Source organism: Vanellus vanellus, assembly GCF_965231255.1.
Source record: "Vanellus vanellus genome assembly, chromosome: 6".
In the NCBI taxonomy this organism is placed as follows: Eukaryota; Metazoa; Chordata; class Aves; order Charadriiformes; family Charadriidae; genus Vanellus; species Vanellus vanellus.
In genome coordinates, this window is record NC_138911.1 from 43410117 (window position 1) to 43437108 (window position 26992).

Below are 26992 nucleotides of genomic sequence, written 5' to 3' on the forward strand. Positions count from 1 at the left end.
AAAGGGCATGGTCTTTGAAATGATGCCCACACACCCGACTGTGTACCTGTTTGCTGGTTACTATTGACTCACGCATCCTAGTGGAATATTCAAGCACTGAAATTCAAGATACCACCACTACCTCCACTCCTTCCTTACAAGCTCACGTAACAGTTGGTAACGTGCTCATGCATTCACCACTACCTCGAGCTAACAAATCGTACAGGATTGCAACCACCTCTGGCCTGGAGCTATTGTAATTTTATCTGAAAGTTAGCACATTTCTACAATTTTGTTATAGAGTAAGAGAGTTTTACTGCTTTAACTACTGCTGTAGCACAGCTGTATAATTAAGTTAATTATATAAAATACTCGCACAGGGGGTTAAGTTCATGAAAGCCTAGTGTTTGGATTAGTTTTAACTAGACCTGAAGCTAGTGCCGTTTTATTTCTGTTAATGAACCTCTGAAGAAGTTGGTAACTATTCAGTCAGTTCAATAATTATTTACTTATACTTTCTCTCAGACACATGTAGAAGAAAAAGGCCTAAGTTCTTTACCTCTCACTGAAGACTTTTGCCTTTACAAGAGAGGGTTCAAGTGTTATCATTAGAGGAAGCCATACAGAATACAGGAGGAGGCTTGGGATAGCTGAGTGGATACAGACCAGTGCTGAAGATATCCTGAAAGTAAGGATGTGGTTCTTGGTAAATTCACATTCTAGAACAGGATATTCAAATAAAAATTGGGCTTGATACACAGGGAAAAAGTCCAAAAATATTTATTAAAAAAAAGATCATTTTTACCTCTTAAATAACAGTTGCTTTTTGGTTTCAGAAATTAGTTCTGCAATTCCTGTATGCACCACGTTTTATATTACATGGGGGGGAGGATAGGGGGGAGGGAAGAAGCATCAGTTCAGATAATGAATGTTTCCAGCTTCCAATAGTTGACGCATCAGATTGAGATATCTCTATGGATACAGTCTGCTGCTGTTCAGAGTCACGTATCATCAACATCAGCAGTGTTGTCATTATCACTTGCCACAAGGACCTCTCTGTTTTCATATGTCCAGAACCCATTCAGATCAATTAGAATGCTGGTAACAGTATCTCCTTGACTGCTATTGATTAAGTCTTGAAGGGAGATTTTGTAAGGATCCTTAGGCTTTACCATATCAAAGATTTCATCCTATGAAAAAAAAGTAAGAATTGGGGAAAAAAAACCCCACATTAATGAGCAGAATAACGGCTACTTTATACCATATACAGAATGGTCTTTGGGTAACTAGTGCCATCCACACCAACTTACAAAAAAAGCTGTCAAGTCCCAAACCACTGAAGATACAAAGCACAATAACTGGCTCCAGATAGGAGCAGTGTGCTCAGCTCCCACATCTCAAATAAGAATTTACTTTTCTGGGGAGGCTTTGGCCTCAAAGTGGCAACATAAAACTCAGTTCACTTGTATGAGCTAAGTTTTACAGAAGTTCTCATACTTTTTTTTTTTTTTTTTAAGTACTAAAACTGCTAAATGTAAAGTAATAAAGAAAGTTTTATAGACAAGGTTTTTTTAGTCACCAGTCCCACCCCTCCACCCCAATGGATGATCCTCAATTGTAAAATAAACATCCCAAGTATCTTCAAGCATAAGGCACAGCAACGTGTATTTAACAGGTAATTTGTCTGTTAGTAGGGAAACTACTAGAACAGTTGCATACCAGATTTCTTACAGAGCAACTGCTGAATAGAAATACATTTTCAAATCTATAAGGAGAACAACTCAGATCATCTCTACTACTCTGCAAGTAAATATACAACAACCTAGAAACTACGATATAACATAAGCAAACTATGGAATGCTTATTCAAATATTTCACATAGCACTGTATTCAGTAAAACTAACCTTGACATCCTGAAAAGAAACTGGTTCTTGTCCATGGATTTTCATTTGTTCCTGAATAGCCTAGAAACAAAAGAAAAGTTAGGAATAGGTAGTACAGTATTATACTGACACTGTATGAAACTTGTTTAATGCTTCTACACATTAAGCTGTATTGCGCTGTGATAAAGCATTCATGCTATCAATTCCACAAGTGAAGTGAGGTGAGTTAAGGCATAATCACAGAATGGTTTAGGTTGGAAGGGACCTCGGTGACCATCTAGTTCCAATGCCCCTGCCATGGGCAGGGACACCTCCCACTAGACCAGGTTGCTCAAAGCCCCATCCAGCCTGGCCTGGAACACCTCCAGGGATGGGGCACCCACAGCTTCTCCGGGCAACCTGTTCCAGTGCCTTACCACCCTCAAAGTGAAAATTTTCCTCCTAATATTTAATCTAAATCTACCTTCTTCCAGTTTGAAGCCATTCCCCTTGTCCTAACATGATACACATCAATGATACACATCTCTAATCACATCAATAATCAATGATACAGATCTCTAGGTTCACAATTCTTAGTCAGTGTAAGACTCCAACTTTCATTATGACTAGTGTTTGAGCACTCTGCAAATGGGATATGCCAACACTTTAATATTACCACTCAAACCAGAAGGTTTGGTTTTCCGACAGGGTGTAAAATACAGACTAGCGAAAGAGAAAGGAAAAGACCAATCAGCAGACAGACAAAGCAGTATGGCTACTCACTTTGAATTACTTTGAAAATAGAACCTGTACTCTGGTTGATCAAATAATAATGTGAGGGAGACAACTTATTTGTCTATCTGATCATTTGTCAATGCATGGAAGGGTTCTCCTGGTTCATGCTGTAAGTGGGCATTTCTCGTTTTGAGCAAAATAGCATTCCCTACTATTAGTTCTTTTAATGTGGTGCTATTTAACCAGCTGCATCACCAAATCTCTGCCTGCAAATAACAGCTACGAACAAAACTGTTTGTTTCACTAGCGCAAGCTGCAAAGCCTTGTCAGCACAGCTGTATCAGCAAAGTCTCTGTAGGTGCAGACCTTCCCACACTTACACTAGCAGAAAAGCAATTATTCACAGAGTCTAAAGGAACTGTTCTGATTTCTTAGAACATTCCATTTCCAGAATTTTACAGGAGGGACGTATTTTGGAGTATGATCAAGCATCTGCTGTAGTGGAGGAATCTTTTCAATAAGTAAGCCACAGAGTAAGTATGTAACTGGAGATATGCACAAAAATAGCTATGCCACAGTAGCTTATGCAGAATTACCTTATTAAATTGCTTTCATATTAGAATCACTTATATACTCTGACAACACTAAAATTAATGTTTTTGTGAAATGTAAAATGGTAAATTAACACCCTTTATTAAAATCAGAGTCAGAGACAGTTGATACCGCCCCTGGCCTCCCTGAATCCTACTGATATGTGAACAGAAGTGGAGAAAGTGGTGGGAATGGTGAGCTGTAAAAGCAGGGAGAACACTAGTCATTGCTTAATTTCTCTAGGATCCTTAGTCGTGCAAGTCCTGGCCTGACAGTCGCCCATCAAGCATACAACACAGCTACAACTACTAAACAAAGATTATGATGAAGTTCAAAAGGCACATGCAAAAATCCTGCCTGCACCTGCAGCAGAATAACCCCATGCTGGCAGGAAAGGTGCTGGAGGTCTTGGCACGCAAGAAGTTGAACAAGGATCTGCAGGGTGCACTCGTAGTGATGAAGGCAGACAAATACTGGGCTACATTAGTACAGGTATAGCTAGCAGGTTCAGGGTGGCGATTGTTCCTCCTAACGCAACATTTGGACACAGTACTCCAGATGCAGCCTCACAGTCTTGGGTTGCCCTTTATGAGGCAGTGAAAAAACAGTGGGAATCCACTAGAGGGCTATAAGGATGCTTAGGAGGCAAGAACACAGCACAGCTGAGGAAGAGGCTTAAGATGGGGATTAATTCACCTGGAGAACAGAAGGCTGGAGTGGTGGGGGAAACCTAATTACTATCTTTAACCACCTAGCATGTGGTAAGAGACATCACTGTGAGACTCTTCTTGGAGACACACAGTGAAAGGGCAAGAGGCAGTGGATGCTGACCGCAGCAAGCAGCATTCCAGTTACACAAAGATGGGAGAAACGGTGAGGGGAGAAAAGTCTTCTCAGCCAGGGTAGTCAGACACCTGAACACGTTGCCCAAAGGGGCCACAGAGTCTCCCTCCTTGGAGATACCAAAAACTTGCTTGGGCAAGGCCCTGCGCAACTCGGCCTAACCATGAAGGTGGCCCTGCTCTGAGCAGATGGTGGGAGCAGGTGACCTCCAAAGGTCACCCTAAATTATTTGATGGCTCCAAGGCACTTAAAAGCAAAAAAAAAAAGTTGTGGATTTTTCAGGGTTTTTTGTTTGTTTTTAAGAAAAAGTTGTCCAGATAAGAAGTCTTATTTTCACAAAATGATATGGTTGTAATCACTATCAAAGTTGATGTTCAACTGGAGACTTACTACAATATAGTAAGAATGCGGATATAAGATTATGCCTTGGGCAGGCCTGAGTGCTTTCTTAATGAGCTGAATGAAGTATGTACCCTGTTCATCATACTTTGAGCATATGGCTAAGTACAATGACATTGTTTGTTTTTACAGTTATAATACAAAGATCCACATAAAGAAAATTGAAGTGCTCGTCTGAATAGATATCACTGAAGGGATCTTGTCCATGAAAAAAACATCATACTCATAACTCAGCCTAAACCATCCACAGCAAAAAATACAATTTTACTGCATGACATTTCCCTTCCCAAGATATTTCAGGTATCTATTAAAAAAATAAGACAAAACAACAAACTATCTGCACCACTCCCCCCCAAACCAAAACCACCACAAGCCAGAAGAAAAACAAAAAACCACTCACACACAAACCAAAATCTGGAGGAAGACTTTAAAAGCCTTAGGTTAATTTTGACAACAACTAAAAAAATATTAAGCTTATTTTAAATCTATTCTGGGAGCAACAGATAAGAATACAGAATACAAAAAATGCAAGCTTTCTACAATCAATACACTGAATTAAAGATCCCACAGCTGTACAGGCCCATTGCTACATTTCATTATTTTCGTTTCTTCTACTGAATTTTAGGATTACAGTGGAAATCAAAACCATGGGCAATAACCAACTAGAACAATCGTAAAGATTTTAATAGGTAATCATTAGGCAATTTTAGGACAATTTCAATTAAAAAAAAAAAATCGATAGAAAATATTTTTCCTAAACAAAATCAAAACAGTTAATTTCAACTGCAGATAAAATGTTGAAAATACCTTTTGAATTCTTTCCAAGCTCTGGAATATATTTCTTTTTTAATATTTTAAATCTTCTTAGAAGTAGTTACTAGCCTCCCAGTGGGTATTGGTAATTTAAAGTGATTTCCTGCAGATCTGCATGCAGAAGCACACAGGCTCTAACACTATAAACACAGAAAATGGCCTACCTGTATAAAGAGACTTACCCTAAAGAAATAATTAAGGGAAAAGACATTCAGGTATCCTTTGTTCTCTATATCAAGCAGTTTGAAAATATATTGCAGAGCTGCAGGCTCCTTTCTGTTTTCTAATGCAAGCACAAAGTCCAGGTAGGTTTTATAGTCCTAAAAGTAGATACAATCACGTTTATTACAGTCTTCTTTCTAAATTGATTTTGCAAGCAGGAACTTTATAATTGGCAGCTATTTCATTGTAGGGGATCAGTCTATTTTCTGAAAAAGACAACATGAAATAAAAAACGGCTGCTACCACCAACATGAACAGAAAAGTTAGTTTTTAATGACTGCTGATGATAGGAAATCCTGCCATTTTAGAGGTAAAATACGATTCCAAGCATAAATCCAAATTAAACATGTGATATATACTTTTAAACAATGTTTGATACATCTTTAAACTGCTGAACAGACCCAACTAGTGAAGAAAAGCCATATAAAAGATTTTCATTACCGCAAATTAAACATAGCGGTAAGCCTACCATTACCAAATGGTGAACTACATGGCCAGTTAAAGTATATGATCCTTAGAACTGAGTAGGTAGTTTGGCAAATCATGTGGTAGAAGCATTAGTAGACATCACAAATACATATCACACTTCTCTTTTCCATTAGTACTGATTATTGGTTTCCCAATCAAGATATAGTTGTGACAAGGACAGAAATCCTTTGGTCCTATGTATATAATAACCCTATCTACCTTAAACACCAGAGTTGTGTTGCCATTCAGAAGGGAGCTTGACAGGCCGGAAAAATGGGCCGACAGGATCTTCATCAAGTTTAACAGAGGGAATGCAAAATCCTACATTTGGGGAAGAATAACCCCATGCACCAGTACATGCTGGGGGCTGAGTAGTCAGAAAGCAGCTTTGCACAGACAGACCTGGGAGTCCTGATGGGCAACAAGATTGAACACACGCCAACAACATCCTGAGCTGCATTAGGAAGAGGTTTGCTGGCAAGCGTCAAGGAAGGCGATCGTTCTCCTCTACTCATCACTGCTTAAGCCACATCTGAGTACTGGGTCCTGTTCTGGTCTTCTTCATACAAAAGAGAGATGGACCTACTGTAGGAAGTCCAATAAAGGACAACTAGGAGGATCTCTCCCAAACTCAATGGTTCTGTGATTCTATATCTGTCTGGATTTTGTATCACCTCTGTTTTTCCAAACAAGCAACTTGTCTTTAAGCCACACTGTGATCACTTTGCTGTTAAGAAAAGTAATTTTCTAATCTGCTGCACGGTCATTTGTGTGCACAATGATAAATAAAAGTTACTTTACCTCAACCTATTCTTTATTTTAAAGATACTGATTAAGAGACATTTCCTGTCTCAATAAGCCAAGGCTTTTATATTGGGAACAAAGTGAAAATATGTGATTACCATTTCACCGTCATAAGTTAAGCATTCCTGAAAGACACGATCCAAAAATATGTTGGTCAGAGTCCCTGTTCCATATCGGGACAGTTCTTCTTTGCTGAGCATGCCATTGTGATCTTTATCAAGGTTTAAGTACTGACCTAGGGAGGAGATACAGAGGGCAAAACATATTACACCTATATCAGCAAAGAACTGCTTCAACAGAGAAAGTTTAGCACTTTTAAAACATTTATTTCATTTTCATCATAAAGTTAATGCAGTTAAGTGGGAATATGCTAGATCCACAATAATATTTGTACAGCATCATAAATGAGCATAGAACATGGGGGGAGAGGAAGCGGAATTCCCATAACAAGGTGTTAACAGTTCTACTCTAAGATAAGGGCTCAAAAGTAAAGGCTGTGAATACAGACAAGGGAGCAGAACGCTAAAAGCATATTATTTTAAAGGGATCTGGTGTAAGCACAAAAAAAAAAGAGGTAAAGGTCATGCAAAAGCACAAATAGAACAGTCAAAGTAGAAGGTTACAGAGGAATCTTGTACTTTGTGCAACAAGCACAAAATGACAGAGGATAAAACCGTGGTAAAGAGCAACAGTGGAGAACTGAAACTAAAGAAAGTCAGGAAGATACACTGAAAGGATGGATACAGGACTTGAAATGATAAGTTATAAGGAGGATTTTAAAAGACAAAACCAGAGGAAAAATAACACTAAAAATGTGACTAAGTCATACAAGGGGGAGGGGGAATAAAGGGAGCTGTGGGGGAAGGGAAAGCATTCATACATAAAAAGAACCTACCATAAACTCTTAATGCAGAAGGAGCAGAAAACCAATTCGTTTCCTGACTTTCCTTAGAAAGTTCTTCATCCCTTAACTAAGCGAAACATAAAGTTAGACTTGAAAGAGTAAATTAATATGCAATAGTATATGCTAAGAGATCTTTACCTCTAGTAAGTCATCCAGGAAGCTGCAAGCTAAAATATCCTGTATCTTTATCTTCCCTGCAGCAAGAAAAGGAAAACACATTTTAGCAGTCACCCAGCCAACATATGCATTTGACTGTTCTCATTTAGGTGGTTCCACTTAAGAAAGAAGTATTCTCAGCAGAAAAAAACAGCCTTTTTGAAAAACCAAACCCAAACAAAACCAACTTCGAACATCAAGGATAAGGCTGTAGTTTAAGAGATAAAATAAAAATAGCTTTTAAAACAACTGAATAGAACTAGCCTGATACTGGCAGAAGAGTTATACTGACGTCTTAAAAGCCAGAAAACTAGATTAAAAAAATGCAAGTGTCCAACATCAACTCAAAATCTAAAATAAAAAATGCAAAGAAAGCACACTTAAAACATTTGTTGGAATAATAGAGTCTCTTAAGTGATGTGATATTTTTACATTTTCAGAAACTACAGATATGACACAAAGCTAGAGTGGTAGAATGCACTTCTACTGGTGTAGCTTTGACTGGTGTGCATACACTGCATGAACAGCTGTGCAAAATAATGGCATTTTACCTTCATACACACCTGCTCTGTATGTTTGCAATTACATCTGCCAGAGGCTACTGCCCACACAACTCTGATGTCTTCCAGTGGCACAGCTAGATCTTGAAAACACATGCAGTTTGTGACTTAAATCAAGGCCACACAAAAAAACCCAAACTGTGGCCCAAGGGAGCTACATCTGTAGTAAGGATTAGCAGCCATAACTGCGAACCTTTTCTAATGAGTTTACATGGTGCACAAAAATTGAATCACAGGTGAAGCACATCACAATAAGCATTCTATTAAGCCACTAGCCATCATATTTGAGAAGTTGTGGCAGTCTGGTGAGGTTCCTGCCAACTGGAAAAGGGGAAACATAACCCCTATTTTCAAAAAGGGAAAGAAGGAAGACCCAGGGAACTACAGGCCAGTCAGTCTCACCTCTGTGCCTGGCAAGATCATGGAGCAGATCCTCCTGGAAACTCTGCTAAGGCACATACAAAACAAGGAGGTGATTGGTGACAGCCAGCATGGCTTCACCAACATGCCTGACAAATTTGGTGTCCTTCTACAAAGGGGTTACAGTGAGAGTGAACAAGGGAAGAGCAACCGATGTCATCTACCTGGACTTGTGCAAAGCATTTGACACCATCCCACACGATATCCTGGTCTCTAAATTGAAGAGACATGGATTCAACAAATGGACCACTCGGTGGATAAAGAACTGGCTGGGCGGTCGCACTCAAAGAGTTGCGGTCAATGGCTTGATGTCCAAGTGGAGAGCAGTGACAAGTGGCGTTCCTCAGGGGTCAGTACTGGGACCTGTACTGTTCAACATCTTTGTCGGCAACATGGACAGTGGGGTCGAGTGCACCCTCAGCAAGTTTGCCAATGATCCCAAGCTGTTTGGCGAGGTAGACACGCTGGAGGGGAGGGATGCCATCCAGAGGGACCTGGACAGGCTGGAATGGTGGGCCCAAGCCAACCTCATGCACTTCAACAAGGCCAAGTGCAAGGTCTTACATCTGGGTCAGGGCAATCCCAAGCACAGATACAGACTCGGCAGGGAATGGCTGGAGAGCAGCCCTGAGGAGAAGGACCTGGGGGTGCTGATTGACGAGAAGCTCAACATGAGCCAGCAATGTGCGATCACAGCCCAGATGGCCAACCGTATCCTGGGCTGCATCAAAAGAAGTGTGGCCAGCAGGTCAAAGGAGGTGATTCTGCCCCTCTACTCCACTCTCGTGAGACCCCACCTGGAGTACTGCATCCAGCTCTGGAGTCCCCAACATAAGAAGGACATGGACCTGCTGGAGTGCATCAGGAGGAGGGCCACGAGGATGACCCGAGGGCTGAAGCACCTCTCCTATGAGGAGAGGCTGAAAGAGTTGGGGCTGTTCAGCCTGGAGAAGAGAAGGCTCCAGGGAGATCTTATTGAGGCCTTCCAGTATCTAAAGCGGGCCTAGATGAAAGCTGGGGAAGGACTTTTTACTAGGGCATGTAGTGACAGGATGAGGGGGAATGGCTTCAAACTGGAAGAGGGGAGGTTTAGATCAAACATTAGGAAGAAATTTTTCACTTTGAGGGTGGTAAGGCACTGCAACAGGCTGCCCAGAGAAGCTGTAGATGCCCCATCCCTGGAGGTGTTCAAGGCAAGGTTGGACGTGGCCTTGGGCAACCTGGTCTAGTGGCAGGTGTCCCTGCCTATGGCAAGGGGGCTGGAACTCTATGATCTTCAAGGTCCCTTCCAACCTAAACCACTCTGCGATTCTTGAGCATTTCCACAGCTCTGTGGATGTTCTGCCAAGTAGTTCATTTGTTAATTACTGTGCTGTCTATTCATCCTGAACACTTATAAAATTAGCTACTGCTAATGATGCATTATGATGAAATAATACTTTATTTGTCAGTTTCTATGAGATAACTCTATAGTGCTACAACTGATGGGTATCTCATAGAAATTCATTAGCTGTAGAAGTAGATTATTAGACCCACATAAAGGCTCATGGTCTTCAGTGGAGATTAATCTTCAAATTCAAGATTGCAGAACAAAAGTCTACAAAGACAACTACATCTTACTTTGAAAACACAAGTAGCTTCAGTAGAAACATTTTAAAAATGAAAATACTCCCACATATTAAAAATTTTGAAAACAGGGACCTACCTGTTCTGAGAGGATCCAGAAAGAAGAAGAACTTTCTAACTGCTGTGCAGACATAGAAGGAATAAAAAGATTTTTCTAAACCATCCAGTTGTGGCAAAGTAGGGATGAGCTCCAAAATATAGTTTTCTAAATCCTGCAGAATTAAGAAAGAAAAGAAAACAAGCTTTAAACACTACTATCGTTGCATGTTTGCTATATTCCACCCTGGTTTTCAAGTATATTTTGTTAAAAAAACAATCCTGCAACAATGCAGGGAAGAGCAGGAAACCAGGCAAAAAAGCTTCTGTCTCTGTACAAGAAATCCTAGGTCATATACATGCACATGTGATGCCATGACTGAAATAGTCTACAAATAAAGCAGAATGTTAACAAAGCAGATGGTATTTACATGTAAATATAAATGCATTCAACTGTACCTTTTTCAAATACCAATGCATAACTCCTAATCAGATTATCCTACTGCTGAATATTCTTTAATAGATCTTTTTTTAAGTAGAGTGGTAACCAGAACCTTTTTATTTTATATTAACTCCTGTTAGAACAGGAGAATAATTCAGAGGCACACACTAGCCATCCTTTCTGTGATTTCTGCTATATCCTACTAATCTAGCTAAGTGCTGATGACAAGAAAGCTTGATATCTACAATCTATTTTTCAGAGAATTACCCATATGTTAAAAAGGCTAGCAGCACTCTCACCACCAAACCTCTAGAATATAGAGATTGCTATTTATTCAAACAAATGTGCCCACCCCAAATCTAGATTATGATATAAGCTTTTATGAGATACGACTGAAGAAAATTGGAGCCTTTCTGATGCTCTGCCATTTGAGTAAAGACAGACATTAAGTTAATCAAGAATTTACTTACTGATTCTCTGAGGTAACCCTGTCCTGCCACATCATATAAACTGAGACCTATTCTTGTCTGATGAAGCCACACTGTAAAACAGAAAACAGAATTACAACACAAGAAACCTTGGTGGTTTTTGAGGCCTCACCAAAATTTTAAGTTATTCTAAAGGTCACAAGGCAGTGTTGGATGTTAAGTGTCTCTCTATTTCCTGTTTTTCTGAGATCTAAGCAAAGCCATGATATGTCCCAGCCCTGCTTAGAAACACCGTTTCAGTCTCTAAGTTGCTAAGAGTCACTGGCAATATATGGTATGCTGTGGCCAAGGCTGCCTTATAATAACAAGATGTGAGAAACAGCTGAGCAGACACCACATTTTGTCTGGTACATGGAATCACATGCATCTGTTCTCTCTCACTGATCTAGAAATACACGTAGCAGCGCATTTTCACTGCATTAAAAACAGCTGTACAATGTCATATACAGATTGCTTGTCAAATTGCTACAGCCCCTTGTGCAACACAAGACGCTGCAGCTACAGCCAAAGGTCCTGCCCTCACTTCTGAGTTACAACAGGAGAATTAAAGTAGCGCAAGCATCTATTTTTGCAATGAGAAGGCGCATTAATCAGACAATCTACAGGACAATGTGCTTGAGGGCATTGTTAAAACACAGTAACAGAGATGGAGTATAAATTAGGCATAAAAACAATTATTCACACACTCCTTGTTAAATTTAGCTTCCATTTTATGAAGAAACAGTTTAAAAGTTCCTCTTAAAAAATACAAGCCGTGCTTCATACCAACATTCATCTCTTCAAGGTAGGTGTTTGTCAAAGTGGACTAAGTATCACTCAGAGATGACAGAGGTTATACAGCATGGCTGTTTCTTTGTTGGCTGAAGTTTAAAGGTAAGTGCATCATACACCCTGAAGTGATTCAAGATACTTTCACTAGGCTTGACTCATTTGGACAAAGCCAACAGACTCGACCACCTCTCCTCCTGAAGGGGAAGCGTTACTGGAGGCAGACAGTGCTTTGGGAAATGCTTCACCATTATTGTTAACTTCACCATTCTCTTGTCCCCTCTCAAAAGGATGGTGTAGATCATTAAGAAAGATGGAGAAAGGCTGTAAAATACGGACTGTAGGAAATCCTCCAGCTGGAGCTAGAAAGGAGAGATAGAATGCTACTTGTTCACAACAAGTATGTGAATACATGCAGCTATTCCTAAAACTTTAACAAACATACAAAAGAAAAACCCCGAAAGCTTATGAATGAGTTCAGCAGGTTAGAGAATACCATCAGGCACTCGAGGCACAGCAGTTTAAGATGTTTTAAGCTCAGGGTGATATGGTCTCTTCCTTGCTGCAGCACCGCTCTGGAGGCTGACTGCTCCACTGCATGAGCTTCATCAAAACAGGGTGAAATGTGGGACTGCACTGCCCCAGCTTGGATCAGCTCAAGCAGCTGTAGAGTAAGTCTCATCATCATCTGGTACTTTCCTCTCCTTTCAGCACCACACTGAAGGACATTTAGCAGTAAATAGAGATGGATATCACTAATTCCAACCTGAAGTATTAACCGAAATCCCTACAGGAATTTAAGTATTTTCTTCCTTATACCTGGCCTGGTCTTTAGCCCTCATACAGAATGCTGTACAACAGACAATAGAAATGATCTCAGCTACTGCATAGACGTGCTACTGGACTTTGTTAGGTGATTCCAATTCTGTAAGCTAGCAAAAACAAGGATTCTTATTCAACTGACCACAGAGGGACCCGCAAACAAACACTGCAGTGGGACCTTAAGTTGGCCAGAGTCTGAAAATGAAATCTAATTGAGATGGGAAACACCAAAAGGCTTCCTGTCTCTAAATTTGGTGGGTTTTTTGGTTTTGTGTGTTTAGTTGGTTTGTTGCAGGGTTTTTTGTTTTGGTTTTTTTTTTTGTTTGTTTGGGGTTTTGTTGTTGGTGGTGGTTTTAGGAAAAAAGGTATCACCAGAAATACACAAGACTTAAAACTTCTAGGTGAAACAAATGAAATGAATAGCTCTGAAAGAATCTCTGTTGTGTCCATCTGGGTAGGCCTTTTTGAAACGCATACAATTTCCACAGACTTCTTCACAAGACTCCTATCCTGCAGCTTTTGGGTTTGCTGTTTGTTGCAAATGGGCCTATTACTCCTTTCTTGCATACTCTGCACTTCTACTCACCAGGTTTCCTGCTCAACACATCTCTCATCCCTCGCACCACATGATTTTAAGTTAGACAAGCTGAGCTGCTCTGGAGAGAGGTGCCATTCTCCCCTCCTGAAGGCTCTACCAGACCTAAGCACACAGTAGCCAGGGGACAAGGCCATAAGGCAACCTTCCTTTCTGCTAGCCAGCCTCATCTTTTTAAACAAGATCTAATAGAGCTTTTTTTAAAAAAAAAAAAAAAAGCCGCCGCATTTTTCAGCCCAAGTGGTTATTTATAATAAAAAATAGCTGAAAATATGGTAAGGCTATAGTGACAAGCACAAGAACATATTGATGTGTTTGACAAGCAGTTAGAAAACATAGGTAACATAACTCTGTAGAAGGAACAACAGCAAACAAAGCTAGCTACCAGACACTCTGATCACAGTGGTTGGGATCACACTTGCCACATAACTTTAGGTTTTTGCTCTTCACAGTACTACCTGAATAAAAGAAATAAAAATGACAATATATATAGCGAACAGATCAAGGCTGTGTCTGGCTAAGAGGTGGATTTCAGACGTAGGGTGAACTCCCACCTCCTAGTAACCAGCAAAAGAATCTCAAGCCCCCAGGAAAACAGCATTAGCAATCAAGGGCTAGATCTCACTGCTGTTGAAGAGAACATCAAGTAATTAATAAAGCTCAAAAATAGCCCTGAAAATAAAACAACAACTTGTCATTAATACAGAATAAGGATCTACTAACCTTTTCGCATGACGTAATTGAAAAACTGCATAATAGATATCCTCCCATAAGGATCATTATGGAGTAATTTAGCAAAGATCTTAGCGGTGAAGAACTGCCTGTAAAATATAAACACCAAGCTACTTCTGTGCATCTGATTACATTGCACTGACAAATTCAGTTGCAGTATCCAAAAACTGACAAACACTTTAAAATACTGTTTTAATGACATTCAATGTGCTCAAAGATGTTAATTTGCTACACTACACCCATCAGGTGGGATCCTACCAAGTAACAATGGTAAACTTAATAAAAAGCACCTGCCTTTGCTGCTCATGAGACTCCTCAGTGATGTGGGAGTTGTGAGAGCTTTCATTCAATTTAGTTTCTCTTTAGCACAATATATTTGGTCACTTCCAATCTTCTACAACGATATGCACATAAAAGGAACTGCCAGTACTGAAAACTAATCTGGTTCTACCCAAAACTCAATCACAAAGCTATGTGCACAACGGCAGTCTCCAACAGGAGCATAAAGAAGGAATATTCACTGTATGCTGTACACAGAACATCTGGTAAGAAATTTTCTATCAGATACTAGGGAAGGTTGGGCAATATCACTGGAGACATGATTTCCTCTTCAAATACAAAATATGCTGTTTACTGGCTACTCCTATCATAAAAATGCTCATGCTAATGAGAATTTCTTCTTCAAAAGGATGCAGTATCCCTGTCGCAGACATCTCTATCAGATGATGTTCTGAGATGTTCCCTCAGAGATGTAGGGTAATACACCTTTGCTAGCATGCAAAGCAACTAGACCCTCAAAAACTACAGGGACATGATTTTATCTCACCATTAAACTGTTTCCATCTATTTTAACAACTGAAAGTTACAGCAGCACTTAGGTTTAGCCAAAGTAAGTATATGCAAGAGAAGAAAGCCTTACTTGCATTTAGGTCCAGCTTTTTCGCCAACTTTCAAGAAGTTCTCGTAGTTGATCATTGCTTCTTCCCCAATCATTGGTGATGTTTGATGTTTGTCCAGTAGAAACCATAGATTCTTAGAAGGCATTTATATTTGGTTAAGAAGATACCTCTCTAGAGACATCAATGTGCTTAAGACAGAGCATGTAAGAAATGCAGCAAAAATGTGGTTTTGCTGCAAGGTTATCTCAATTAATAAGTACATATAATCAGTTCAGCCAGAAAAGCAAGCAAGCGATATTGCCACTGCTCTAAACTCTCTCGCTAGGATTTCTAGGGTCACATCACATCCCTTCTGCCTTTGCAGTGCACTAAACTCAACCATTTTTGGACTCTCAGTGAGATGTAAACAGAATTTGTTTCTTCTTCTGGGCCAATTAGGGGAATTGTTGGAATATGCTGGAAAACCAGAAGCCATTGATTTAGTCCTCATACATATTGCAAGAATCATAGAATTGCCTAGGTTGGAAGAGACCCTTGGGATCATCGAGTCCAACCATCTACCCTACTCTACAAAGTTCTCCCCTACACCATATCCTCCAACACCACATCTAAACGTCTCTTAAACACACATCCAGGGATGGTGACTCAACCACCTCCCTGGGCAGTCTACTCCAATGCCCAGCCACTCTTTCTGTGAAAAATTCTTTCCTAATGTTCAGTCTAAATCTACCCTGTTGGAGATTGAAGCCATTCCCTCTTGTTCTGTCATTAATTACCTGTGAGAAGAGACCAGCAGAAGAGACCAGAAGAAAGTTTTACACTGACATTACCAGCACAAGACTATACAGCACTTCAGCTTTAGCTAGTACAGCACAACCAGCCAACATACCCAAATACAAAGCACCTTATCACAAGATTCTGTGGACAGACAGATGATAACCAAACTTTGCAGAAAGAGGAAGTCTTGTCAGAAGTTATTAGTCAGACATACAGAAAATATTTTCTTACCTGCAGCTCTTCATTATCCAACAGTTCTCTACTTTTTCTTTGCAGAAAGACTGCTCTAGATTCTTCTCTTAATTTCTGAAGCAAGACTTCATCTTCAGCTGGTAGCTAGAAACATTGTGGCATTTTAATCTTCTGTACAGTGGTACCATTCAAAAACTATGCATCTAGCAAGTACTCTTAGGTAGTCCTGACTCACACAATCTGATGAAGCTATTTACTTGACAGAGAATAACAACCTATCTATCTACCAGAATGCTGTTATGGTACCTGCCTCTTCTACAGGGATATCACTTGCATACTGTGTCAAACTATTTCAATATTGAAATATTTATTTAAAGCAGGACATCTTTAACATGAGAGACAGAGACTCACCTCATACCTGATAACCCATCCAGAAAGCACTTTCCCACAGTTGCAAGATAGGAGGGCTCACACATAAAAGACATTTACTACTGTGTTTAAGTGAATGTCTACTAAATTGTTTTCACCAACAAAACAGATGGAAGAACACTTAGTATGAAAGTTCTGCCAATATTTACATGCAAAACTGTACAGCACTACCAGAACTTGGATGGTTGCGTATGTATTCATCAACTGAAGCAGAGGTACTTCAGAACTTAATTGGCAGAAACTCATGATCCTAAGGAATATGGGACCACACAAGGTTAGACAGCAGCTGAGTAGTCAAGTTGACAAGTGCCAGCAACACCAAGGTGTTGAACTTGCGTTCCCATACTCCCCCATCCCAATCTGAATCATCCCACACGTAAGTTGCTGGACCAAGCATTTCTGCTGGGTGACGCAAGCAACAGACCTATCTTTAGCCTGCAAGACTAATGAAGTCCTTTACATGAAGCAGCATCCCATCATGTCTAAACAGAAACAGGAAGATATGTATTTAACACCATTATGTCAAAATCTTGTTAAAACAGGAATTTTCTCTGAAGGAGAAAGAGGACTTCCTATCTGTAGTAAACAGCCAAGCTTACTGCCTGATTAGCAAACTATTTCACAGCCTCTGATGAGATGCTTAGTAATTATTTGAAACTGCTGAAATCCACAATTGTACAAAACAATAAATTATGCTTAGCAATCCACATCATTCAGATTTCAATCTACTTAAGCTTCTGAAGCGCCTCCTTGAATAAGCACAACTTTCTTTACAACACAGAATAGCCTTTTGCTGGATACCTCACTTACCCTGTAGTAAAATCGTGGTATATTTGTATATGACGTACTGCCACTTTGTCTTCCTCCTTTCCATTCCATGTAATATTTTGTGAATAATTCCATTTCTTCATCTTTTAGTTCTTGTTCACTCTTTTTAGCTGATTAACACGGAAAACAATTTTTGTTTTGTACTCTAAGCAAGGGTTTTAAAGTAACAAGGAGCTTGAAAAAAAAAAAGGAGTTAATGCTGAGGCTTATACAACTGTGCTGTTTAGTAACACAAATATTAGATGGAAATGAATGGAACACAGGTCTATTATGTAGATTATACAACAGATATGTCAAATATGTCACATACATATTCTACAAAGCACCTCTTTCAGTGACTGCACACACCTGGTTCTCTGTAAGGTATATGGTCATAACAGACACATGGTTACCCCCGACAAAGCAGCAGCATTCCTGTTTTACAGTGGCAGCATCGTTTAAAATACTGCTTACTGCAAGCAGCAGCACAAAAATCACCTTTCACGCTGTAGCGTTAGGGATTATCGTTATACGCCCGCACGAGCACTCCGTGGCCTCACTTCCGAATGAAGAGCTCCCAGCCAAAGCCCTCACGGGGGTGTATACCACAGACCCACCCGCCTTTGCAGCGCCACACGGCTCCTCGGTGTTCCTCAGCCCCGTCCCTGCTGCCGCTCACCGCTAAAATGAGGGCGTTTGTTTCTCTACAGAACGAGGCCGGCACCTGTCTGGCCGGCGGGGCGGCCTGTACACCCCCCTCCCAGCCTGACCCCACCCCCCCCTTGTCACCGCGAGGACCCCTCCCTGCCCGCCGCGCGGGCCCCGGGGCACTCACGGTCGCAGCGGGCAGCCAGGCGGACCCGTAGGCTCCGCTTCCAGTCCATGGCCCCCGCAGCGGCCACCGCCGCTGCACTCCGGCCGTCCGGTCCCCCGTACGTCTCCCCCGTCCCGCCCCGCGCATGCGCGGTGCCCGGCCCGACGCGCCTGACCCTCAAAGCGCCGTGCCCGCAACCGATATGGCGTAGCAACCCTCATTCGGCCTCACAGGGCGGGCGGCATCACGTGCTGGCCCGCCCGGTGAGAGGCGATTGGCTCCAGTCCCCGGCGCGGGCCTGGGCCCGGCAGCGTTTCCGGGTCAGCGGGAAGCAAGCGCCCTAGCCGCCGCGCGGTCGCCCCCGGTGTGAGCGCCTCCCTGCCGGCACCTCGCAGCGCCCAGGTGCCCATGGCCGCCGCGTACCCAGCGAGGTAGGCCCATCTCGGGGGTGGGGGGTGGTAAGGGCACAGCGCGCGCCAGAACCGCGCTTCGTTACGCTCCGGCGGGGTAAATGGGGAGGGGGGAGGGGAGAAAAGAAACTTTCCCGGCAGGCAGCGCGCTGCCGCTGAGGTCCGGGCCGCCGTGCACGCTGGGAGTTGTAGTCCACGAGGGCGCTGCCGCGCCGGGCAGGCGTGAGGAACGTGAGGCCCAGCGGGGGCCTCCTCATGAGCCGCAGCAGCTGCCTGCCGGTGAAATTCCCGATATTTGCGTTTATAACCTAACATTTACGTGGGTTTTCACTGTAATTACTGGATTTACTATTGGGGGAACCAGTTAAACGGAAGTTTGTCACAGGTTGAAAGGCATGAGGGAACCAGCGTAGGAATCCCGTGCTGGGACTGCCTGTGGGATCAGGATTGGGATTCCTGACCCGAAATTGTCGAGGTACCTTGAACTTTATGTTTGCTAGCATGCAAATGTAAATATGACAGGAAGGCACGGAGCAGGTTGTGATGTTGTGGTGTTACTTTTATTTTTAGGAAACCTTCTGACTCGATTTGGATGAAGGCAGGAAGAAAAAAACCCGCACTTTTTGCATAGCTGCATCAGAGTTGCCTGTCTGCATACAACAGAGTACTCTACAGTAACCATCAAACAGTAATTATACGCTGGAAACTTGCAAAGCATCTTCTCTAGAAAGAAAGACACCCTTATTTTCGATGAATGTTTGTGCAGTCAAAGAGACTGATTTTTGTGAAAAAGATTTTACCAGCTTTTGGTTTTGTAAGAGGTAAAAAGGGCTTATAGAACAAGCATTTTGAAACGGAAGCTTTTACAGCTTGGCAGCCCTTCAGCTTTTGTAATAAACGCCTTCATGCAAACTGTATTTTCCATTTTATAACTTTGTCAGATACAGGGACATAATTTCTTTTTGTGATGGCACTTTTTTCTCAAACTAGTCAACAGGGTTTTCAGACTTTGCTATGGAAATGTCGTATGTTCTGGCCTGTTTCAAGATGCCAGCAACTGTTTGCTGTCTCTTTCAGCATCCCCAATAGAGAAAAGGTTAGCTGTTTCAGTTTTATGACATCTTCCAGCAGTGCATTACCAGCGGATACCAAAGGGACTGGTGTCTTTCCTACCAATAAAAGGTCTGTGATTGATTATGAAGAAGAAAAAGGATGGGATGAGGAGACTAAAGAAACATCTGAAAGGAAACTCCACTTTTCTTCCTCTGTTGGAGCACCAAAGAAACGGTTAACTAATCAAGTTTTGTCAAGGCATAAGTTTACCAGTGTACAGCCTCCAGAAAAACCGTTGCAGGCTGAGGAATGGAACAGACTGAGGGAAAGTTTTCGATCACCTGAAATATTTGAAGAAGTGATGTTTAACAGTATGGTCAGGTGCAACAGCTCCATTGATGTGGCTAAGTCGTTGCTGACCCACGTGGCGAAGAGTAATGGTGACATTGCATATAATTTGTTGGTCAAATATCTGGCATTATGTGTCCAGCAGGGGCAGACTTCAGAAATTCGTGATGTGTATGATATAATGAAAATCAGATTTAGGATTTTAGAAAGTGGGGCTTACAACCTTCTTATCAGGGGTATGAGTAATTCAGATCAATGGAGAATGGCCTTGACTCTTTTGGAAGAAGTTAAAAAGGTTATGACTCCCTCACGGACAAACTATGAATCCTGTATCAAAGCAGCCAGTCGTCACCAAGAAATGAACCTTGCCTTTGAACTTTTTCATGAAATGTTGTCTAAGGATTTGGTCCCAACATTGGAAGTCCTGCAGGCCTTTTTTGAATTCAGCAGGGGTATGAAAGGTGCTGAGTTACAAAAAGAGCTGTTTGGTATCCTCTTATATTTGAGAGACAACCAAATATACCCTCACAAGACATTTATGCGGAGTATAAAGCTATGGTTTGAAAGGTAAATAATGTTTCAATAACAAGCTTCAGTTCATGAGGATGGGATTCAGATTATTCCACAGATCAAGTCTAATAAGATCCCTCAACATCTCATTTTGATTGTTGTTTCTCCATGAGAGATGTATTGTCATGAAAAGATATATTTTATTTTTGCTCCAAATTTAATGTAAAAATGTAGAATTCTTACTGATCTCACCTTTTGTGGTAGATTTTACCTGTTAAGTATTATTCCTTGCTATGGGAAGTGGGAAATTGTGATGGGTCGTGGCTGTCCAAAATGTCCAACTTCAACTCTTTCCGGGGTTGGTACATAAGGAATGTTGACAGGTATGAGGGTTTTCCTATAATCTGTTGGGTATAGAAGTAGTAAGTTATTTGAAAATTAGATTTCTCTCTTTAAGGGAAAGGTGCAGCAAATTTAGCATAGGTTAAGTGAAGATCAAGTGTTCACTTAGTGTTGAATAACAGGAGAGGAATAATCTCAACAGGAGGCTCTGTGTTTTAGCACAGTATTTATCTAGCAGGCTATGGAGTTTGTTTTCATGAGTAGTGATGGTCAGATTCTGCAAATTACAAGTTATGCTGCATGTGCACAATGTGGTTCCCCTGAGCCCACTGCATCTTTGTCACGCTGTTGTATGTGAGCCCATCTATGACTTTTTTTTTTTTAACTGTTGACTTTGGTTTATGTGAGCTACACAGCCATTTTACAAGTTAGTCTTCCTGGATGGAAAATACGGCTGTGGGAATGCACTACCATTATTAGAATGGTTTATACTGCTGTCCCCCAGCTATTTTCTTTCCTGGGAACAGCTAGGGAGCAGAGTAGGCTTCAGTCAAGATGAACTGGTTTAGTGGGTGAAAATCTGTCGTCGGGTGCTGTTTTCCCAGTGAGTAGAGAAGGACTTACCTATAGGTGTCCTTTGCATGCACAGGAAACTCAACATAGTAAAAAGTGCTTGGCAAGGAGACTGCAAGGTCAGCGAGTATGTTGAAGAGCTATATATTGCCTGTATATAGTGGCAAACCAGTGCTGCAGACTGAAGCTAGACAAATTCCTGGTTTGTATCTTTAATACTGTGTTTGACTGTTAGAACAATTCACGAAAGGTTGTGGTGGACTCATGTTTTAAGTTGAACGTTGCATGTTTCCCTAAAGGAAATAATGTTTCAACCATGAAGGAGAAACAGAATCCATAACAGAGGGATGAAACTAGGTGATCAGTTAGCCCATCTGGCTTTTTATCTATGAACCTGTACAAAATGCTCAGTTTTACCTGTATGTTCCAGTTGCTAGTGCTGAACTTGTATATGCTGATGGTTGAAAACAAATAAGCAGTTTATGTGGAGTTCCCAAGAAGAAATAGGATGTGATAACTTCTAGCACTGTTAGTCTTGCAAAAACGATGCAGATTGGGAGGTAACTTTTGTTGACAAAGGAAACTGATGGTACAGTAAGCACAGAAGTGAGGTCTGTGAGTGTAACTGAATAGGTGTTAGTTTTAAAAAAATACATATCTGAAGAGCAGACCAGCACGGGCTTCTAGTAGTGAGTAGAGCCAGATCCAATACAGTGTGCGACAAAGAATCACAGTATTTTCTGTTGCCTAGTTGTCTTTGTAAGAAAACTGAAGAACCGCTATGTAACAGCAGGAGAAATGGGAAAGGGGGGCAGAAACAGGATGGTTATTCTGAAGCCCATGGCATGTGTGAGTGTGCAGCCTATGACAATCAACACAGTGGCAAAGGGAGAGGTGCCTGCAGTTGCGTGTTGGCGTGGGTATTCCTATTCTGTTTTGGATCTCGTGGGCAAAAAGGAGTATTTACACCAGCATGATGGTGGCTGTGGTAGTGGTGGTGATGACAATAATGATGTGGAGTCAAAAAGTCATTGCAGCATTTTGGTACAAGTGTATCTTTCTTAATCTCTCAGGGTGACATCTGCATAGAAATCTTGATTCTTGCTTTACCATCTGGTTTCTGAGGCGCTTTATGAGTGTGTAGGGCAGCAACTTAAAAATTGTCAGCGCAGCCTGGTTATTTTTATGGTTCTTAATATTTGGGGGCAACATAAACTGAGGATGTTGATTGTGTTAGTTCTCTGCATGTTGTTAAATGCTGGTTCTTTATATAATATTTTCAGGTGTTGCTAAATTATGTATGAATGTTTGTATGATTTCTTTGCAGGGTAGATGATTTTTTTATTTCTAAATGTTGACCAAAATAGAATTATTCTTCATCTGTAATTCTGATATTGTTAAATAAGAATCTAATGTTTCTATTTATCTCTCCCTCTGTACGTATTAGTATACCCGGAGGGAACTGGAGAGGACAACTGACCAACATTAAAGACAGGTAAATGCAACATTTTATTTGAAAGCGAGGTGTTGTCTTGATTATTCTATCTTGAACTCTTCTTTCATAAATATAAAAAATAGCTTTCCTTATATAAGAAAATGTTTTAATCCTTGAGAATATGAACCTTTGTTGTGTACATATGATTTCCCAAACTCCAGTTTCCAACTCATTCTTGTGCATTAAACAAGACCCAACATGCACATTTGGAAAGGAGTTATGCTAAGCAGAGCCAAGACAGAAAAACTCAGAGAAGAATAAGAGCTGTCATTTTACTGGGTTGCTTATTTGTTTACTGTTTTGGAATTAAAGACTTTTTTTTTAATTGGCTCTATAATACCATTATTTAACACAACATTTAACAGAGCAGCTTTGGAGTGTAAATGAATGTCGTCTTGAAAACTGATACTATTCACACACTGCAGTTAATTTGTACAGATGGAAGGATTCTGCCTTTCCACCTGATTTTCAGTGAAGACAAAATGATTCTGTGTTAGGTTTTCACAGGAATAACTTGGGTATATGTTTCTACTGCAGCGCAGTTTTCTTAATGTCTGTAAATTCTTCTTTTAAATGTTATTCTGTTTGAAACCTAGTTCTGTGTTTTTGTAGCAATTTGGCAACTATAAATGTATTAATCATAAGAATGTCTCCGATGGATTATGGGTGTTTTTGGTGGTTTATAAAAATACACTCTGTTGTATGTTCTGTAGTAAAAGCACACATAGAGTCTGCTGCTTTTGAAGCCCATGAAAGAACAGCATAACTCACTGTCCTCAGAGTAGGGGTTGTTCACTGTAAGATGGATTATTATTATTTATGACTGCGTGTATGTTACTATACTGTATTATGATAATTCACTAAATTCTAGACAACGTTTTTCAGCCTTTAGAGTTTTAAAATTCTGAAGTTAATTGTCTTGGTTAAGAGGTAGCTTATTATCTTACTGTCTGTAAACTTTACAGACTTTGAGAGCTAAACTAACTTAAATCACTTCACATTTTGTCATGGATTAAGAATCTGTGAACAAAGTGGTGACAAGGTGCTATATGGTACTTATTTTGTGATAACTCTATGAAAATTTCTTATTTTGAAAATCACAAATTTGAGGTAGCCTACTTGGATAAGTATTTGAATAAAATTTAAATGGTTCCAAGAAAATAAAAAGAACATAAGAGTTTTGTTGTGTTTAAATTAAATGGCTGCTGACAGAAAAGATCCTTAGGATTTAATAAAGCAAAAAAAAATGTCTGTTGGTTTTGTTGGTTTTTTTTTTTGGTCCTAATCATAAAGGACAAAGCCCTTAAGGTATCTCTGAAACTCATGTGGTGATTGTTACTAGACTCATCTCTGCAGTCAGCATAACTGATGTCTTAAAACACGAGACTTGAGTTAAAAAAATCAGAACTATTTTTTCCTAAACTGAGTTTGACAATTTAATAGGCTTATTCATAGGTTATTCTGATTTTGTATAAATACCGGCAGTTACATCTAAGATGCTCATATCCAGGGTATTTTCTTCTTCCTCTAGCACTGAGCTCCTTGTTTCTTTGGACTATGATAGCCAGAAGTTTGAAACCCCTGCAAACAAACCTTGAAGTTTGCTGACCATTTTGCTTGGAGAGTTACAAAAAGCTTTGGATTTCCAAGGTTAGCTGTAGAAAGCTGCAGCTCAACTTTTTTTGAGCCTGCATTCAAATTACTGTAGCATGTCTGACTTCGTGCTTGATGTGTAGGTGCCATGATAATCCAAATCTATCTCAAAAAAGTAGTCCCTCAAAAAAGTCGGTAAACGGTTAATTAGTTGTAAGGACAGCTATATATCCTACAGAGGTGAAAGACTTCTGTGTGGGAATTTCTTGGTGTGAAATCCTAAAATTATCAATGAGAATTTAACAAAAATTGCAAGGTAATTTTAAAGGTATGGTTGCAAAAAAGCAGCAGTTAGACTAAGGGTCCAGTCTTGTAAGATGCTGAGTGTTTCTTGTGCCTGTCTTGCCTTAGCTCCCTTTGGGAATCTACATTGAGAATTCACAAGAAGAAAGTGGCCTCAGGAGCTTTAGTTGATAGATGGTTGGGGTGGGTTGATTTGTTGGGGTATGGGGAGGTTTGCTATTTTCAAGCAATCTGAAAGGGGTAGTTGCAGAAGGATCCAAGTTAACTATGGGACAGGTCCTTAAAGTTTAGGCTTAATGATTGTGAAATAGCCTCATAACAGTTCATTAGGCCTTTCTTCTCTGTTGCCAAACTGTGAAGTTCCTTAATGCAATTAAGTGTATTTAATGGTAACTTTACAGCTATATGAGCAGGCAGTCTCATTGCTTATATTAATATGTAGGCTAAGCCTGCAGTGGCCACAGTGGGTTGAGCAACTGGAGTGTATTGTTTGTATGCAGCAGTGAATGTCCACTGTTGGGATTCTGTGCATAACTTTTATTCAGTAAACGCACTGTCAGCATTGCAATTGATGCAGTCTTGGCTTATGGTATGTGCATTAATGTATACTAGACATCAATAGTTTGGAGATTTTAATGTTTCCCATTGGTATGGTTTTAGAAATTTACAATGGCTTAGCTTTGGCATCTCTATGGTATCTCTGTGCAGAGAGCCAGGGGAGAATAACTCACTCCATTTTAGCTCAAATTCCATTAAAGCTCAGATCCTATGATTCAGTTCTGAGATTGTGCTTGGGAAAGTAAGATATTTGGGTGGATTTAGAGAAGAATGGTTACTCCTTCAGTTCAAACTATGCCCAGCTGGGTGAATATAGGCTTCTGAACAGAGCACGATAGAAAGGAAAAATGTGAAACATCAACAACATATCTTGCACATAAGAGAAGCTTAAGTGGGAGCAAGCTGCAAAAAAGTAATTGTTCGTCAGCCAGGAAGAACCAAAGACCCATTCAGACTGTGTCATTTTATTGCCTGTTGGAGAAGCTACTAGATTCTGCTTATTTTCTTGGTACCATGGCTGGAGTGTCCAGTCTGGTGATGAAGTGCTTGAGAACAGAGATGACTGACTGTGAATTTCCTTAGTGTATGTTAATGTCCTATCTGACTCTTTCTTTTTCCTTTTTCATCTAGTTGTAGACAACTAGGAAAGAAAAGAATGAACAAATAGGACATGGAAGCGATGACAGTTCCCGTTTGATTTCCTTCAGACTATGTGTTAGGGCAGTGGTCGTGGCTGTGGGACATGAAACAACATAAAAGGCTAGATATGAAAAAAGATACTTGTTCTTTCTGTCAATATAGAGTTCTGAGGGATCATACAAAAACCCAGAGGAGGCCACAGAAGTTAGGCCTGTCCTGTTTTGTATCTTGGAATTATGTGTGTCCTGTGCTAGCAGGTGGTAGGACCAAAACCCCAGCTCATAGCGGTTGACATAGTTCTTGTGTTTGTGGTTTGTATTGATGGCCTTTCCCAATACTGGGGAGTTCTTGCAGCACTAGGTTGGTTAGACAGAGTTGTGCCTCTTGGCTGGCATGGATCTGTGTGTTCTCTGTAGCATTGCCTCACTCATGCTGGTCTGGAAAATTTTTCAGGGTCTGCTATGCATGCCATCACTCTTCTTGAGGAAACTAAAGAGTTTGAGGCCTGGTTTTTTTTTTTCACAGCCTCTATTGTTCTATTCTATAATCTTTCCTGATGGATTTTCAATCTCTTTGGTCCTTTAGTATTAAGAACATGCACGGTCTGATCAGTGGAGAGTTCTTCTGTGTGTCAGAGACAAAACAATGTATGATTTGGGATTTGCAGAACCACAGTTGTTACCATAGCTGGCTGGCCCTGCAAGAGGGAAACTAAGAGTACTGAGAAGTGGAAAATGTGAATGGTAAACTGTCCCAGTGCTGCATGCAGTCACTCAATCACTGACATGGCTGTGCATGATGGAGTGATGTTTCTGGTTCTGGGAAATGAACACAAACATTGGTTGACTGTAGCTGCAGAGCTTTTTCATCTGCAGCAGTCCGCATTCCTAGATCCAGTGTGATGATATTTAGCCTGTGCTACAGTGCAGGAACAGAAATTTCTTGGCAATCAAGAAACAAGTAGTGATTAGTCGCCAGCAGAGAG

At 40.7% G+C, this 26992-nt stretch overlaps 2 protein-coding genes across 3 annotated transcripts in view; one reads left to right on the forward strand and one right to left on the reverse strand.

Moving 5' to 3' along the window:
- Window positions 1-789: 789 nt before the first annotated feature.
- On the reverse strand, window positions 790-18295 carry PPP2R3C (protein phosphatase 2 regulatory subunit B''gamma). The gene is made up of 13 exons (XM_082484901.1): window positions 18205-18295; window positions 17373-17500; window positions 16173-16277; window positions 15185-15297; window positions 14257-14354; window positions 11331-11401; window positions 10462-10594; window positions 7759-7814; window positions 7612-7687; window positions 6815-6951; window positions 5405-5542; window positions 1884-1943; window positions 790-1169 (listed from the first exon to the last, which is right to left on the reverse strand). The coding sequence occupies exons 1-13, from the start codon at window positions 18251-18253 to the stop codon at window positions 981-983; spliced, it is 1353 nt and encodes a 450-aa protein (XP_082341027.1). The 5' UTR covers window positions 18254-18295; the 3' UTR covers window positions 790-980.
- A 171-nt stretch (window positions 18296-18466) lies between these two features.
- The window catches only part of PRORP (protein only RNase P catalytic subunit), a 57264-nt gene continuing 48738 nt past the window's right edge, over window positions 18467-26992 (forward strand). Inside the window, exons 1-3 of one of the 2 annotated variants that reach the window (XM_082484926.1) lie at window positions 18467-18614; window positions 19164-20561; window positions 22867-22914. In XM_082484926.1, coding sequence (XP_082341052.1) covers window positions 19561-20561; window positions 22867-22914 — 1049 coding nt within the window. In that variant the 5' untranslated portion in view covers window positions 18467-18614; window positions 19164-19560. Of the gene's footprint in view, window positions 18615-18825; window positions 19069-19163; window positions 20562-22866; window positions 22915-26992 lie in introns of those variants that run through there. The other variant, XM_082484927.1, reaches the window with a different exon arrangement.

What these genes read in the sequence shown, in the direction of transcription:
- PPP2R3C (XM_082484901.1), bottom strand. Translation starts at nt 18,253, where the DNA reads ATGGACTGGAAGCGGAGCCTACGGGTCCGCCTGGCTGCCCGCTGCGAC. An exon ending in AAAGCTGGACCTAAATGCAA is followed by an intron (nt 14,355 to 15,184) that starts GTAAGGCTTTCT and finishes TATATTTTACAG; the next exon opens with GCAGTTCTTCACCGCTAAGA. An exon ending in TAACTTATGACGGTGAAATG is followed by an intron (nt 5,543 to 6,814) that starts GTAATCACATAT and finishes ATCTACTTTTAG; the next exon opens with GACTATAAAACCTACCTGGA.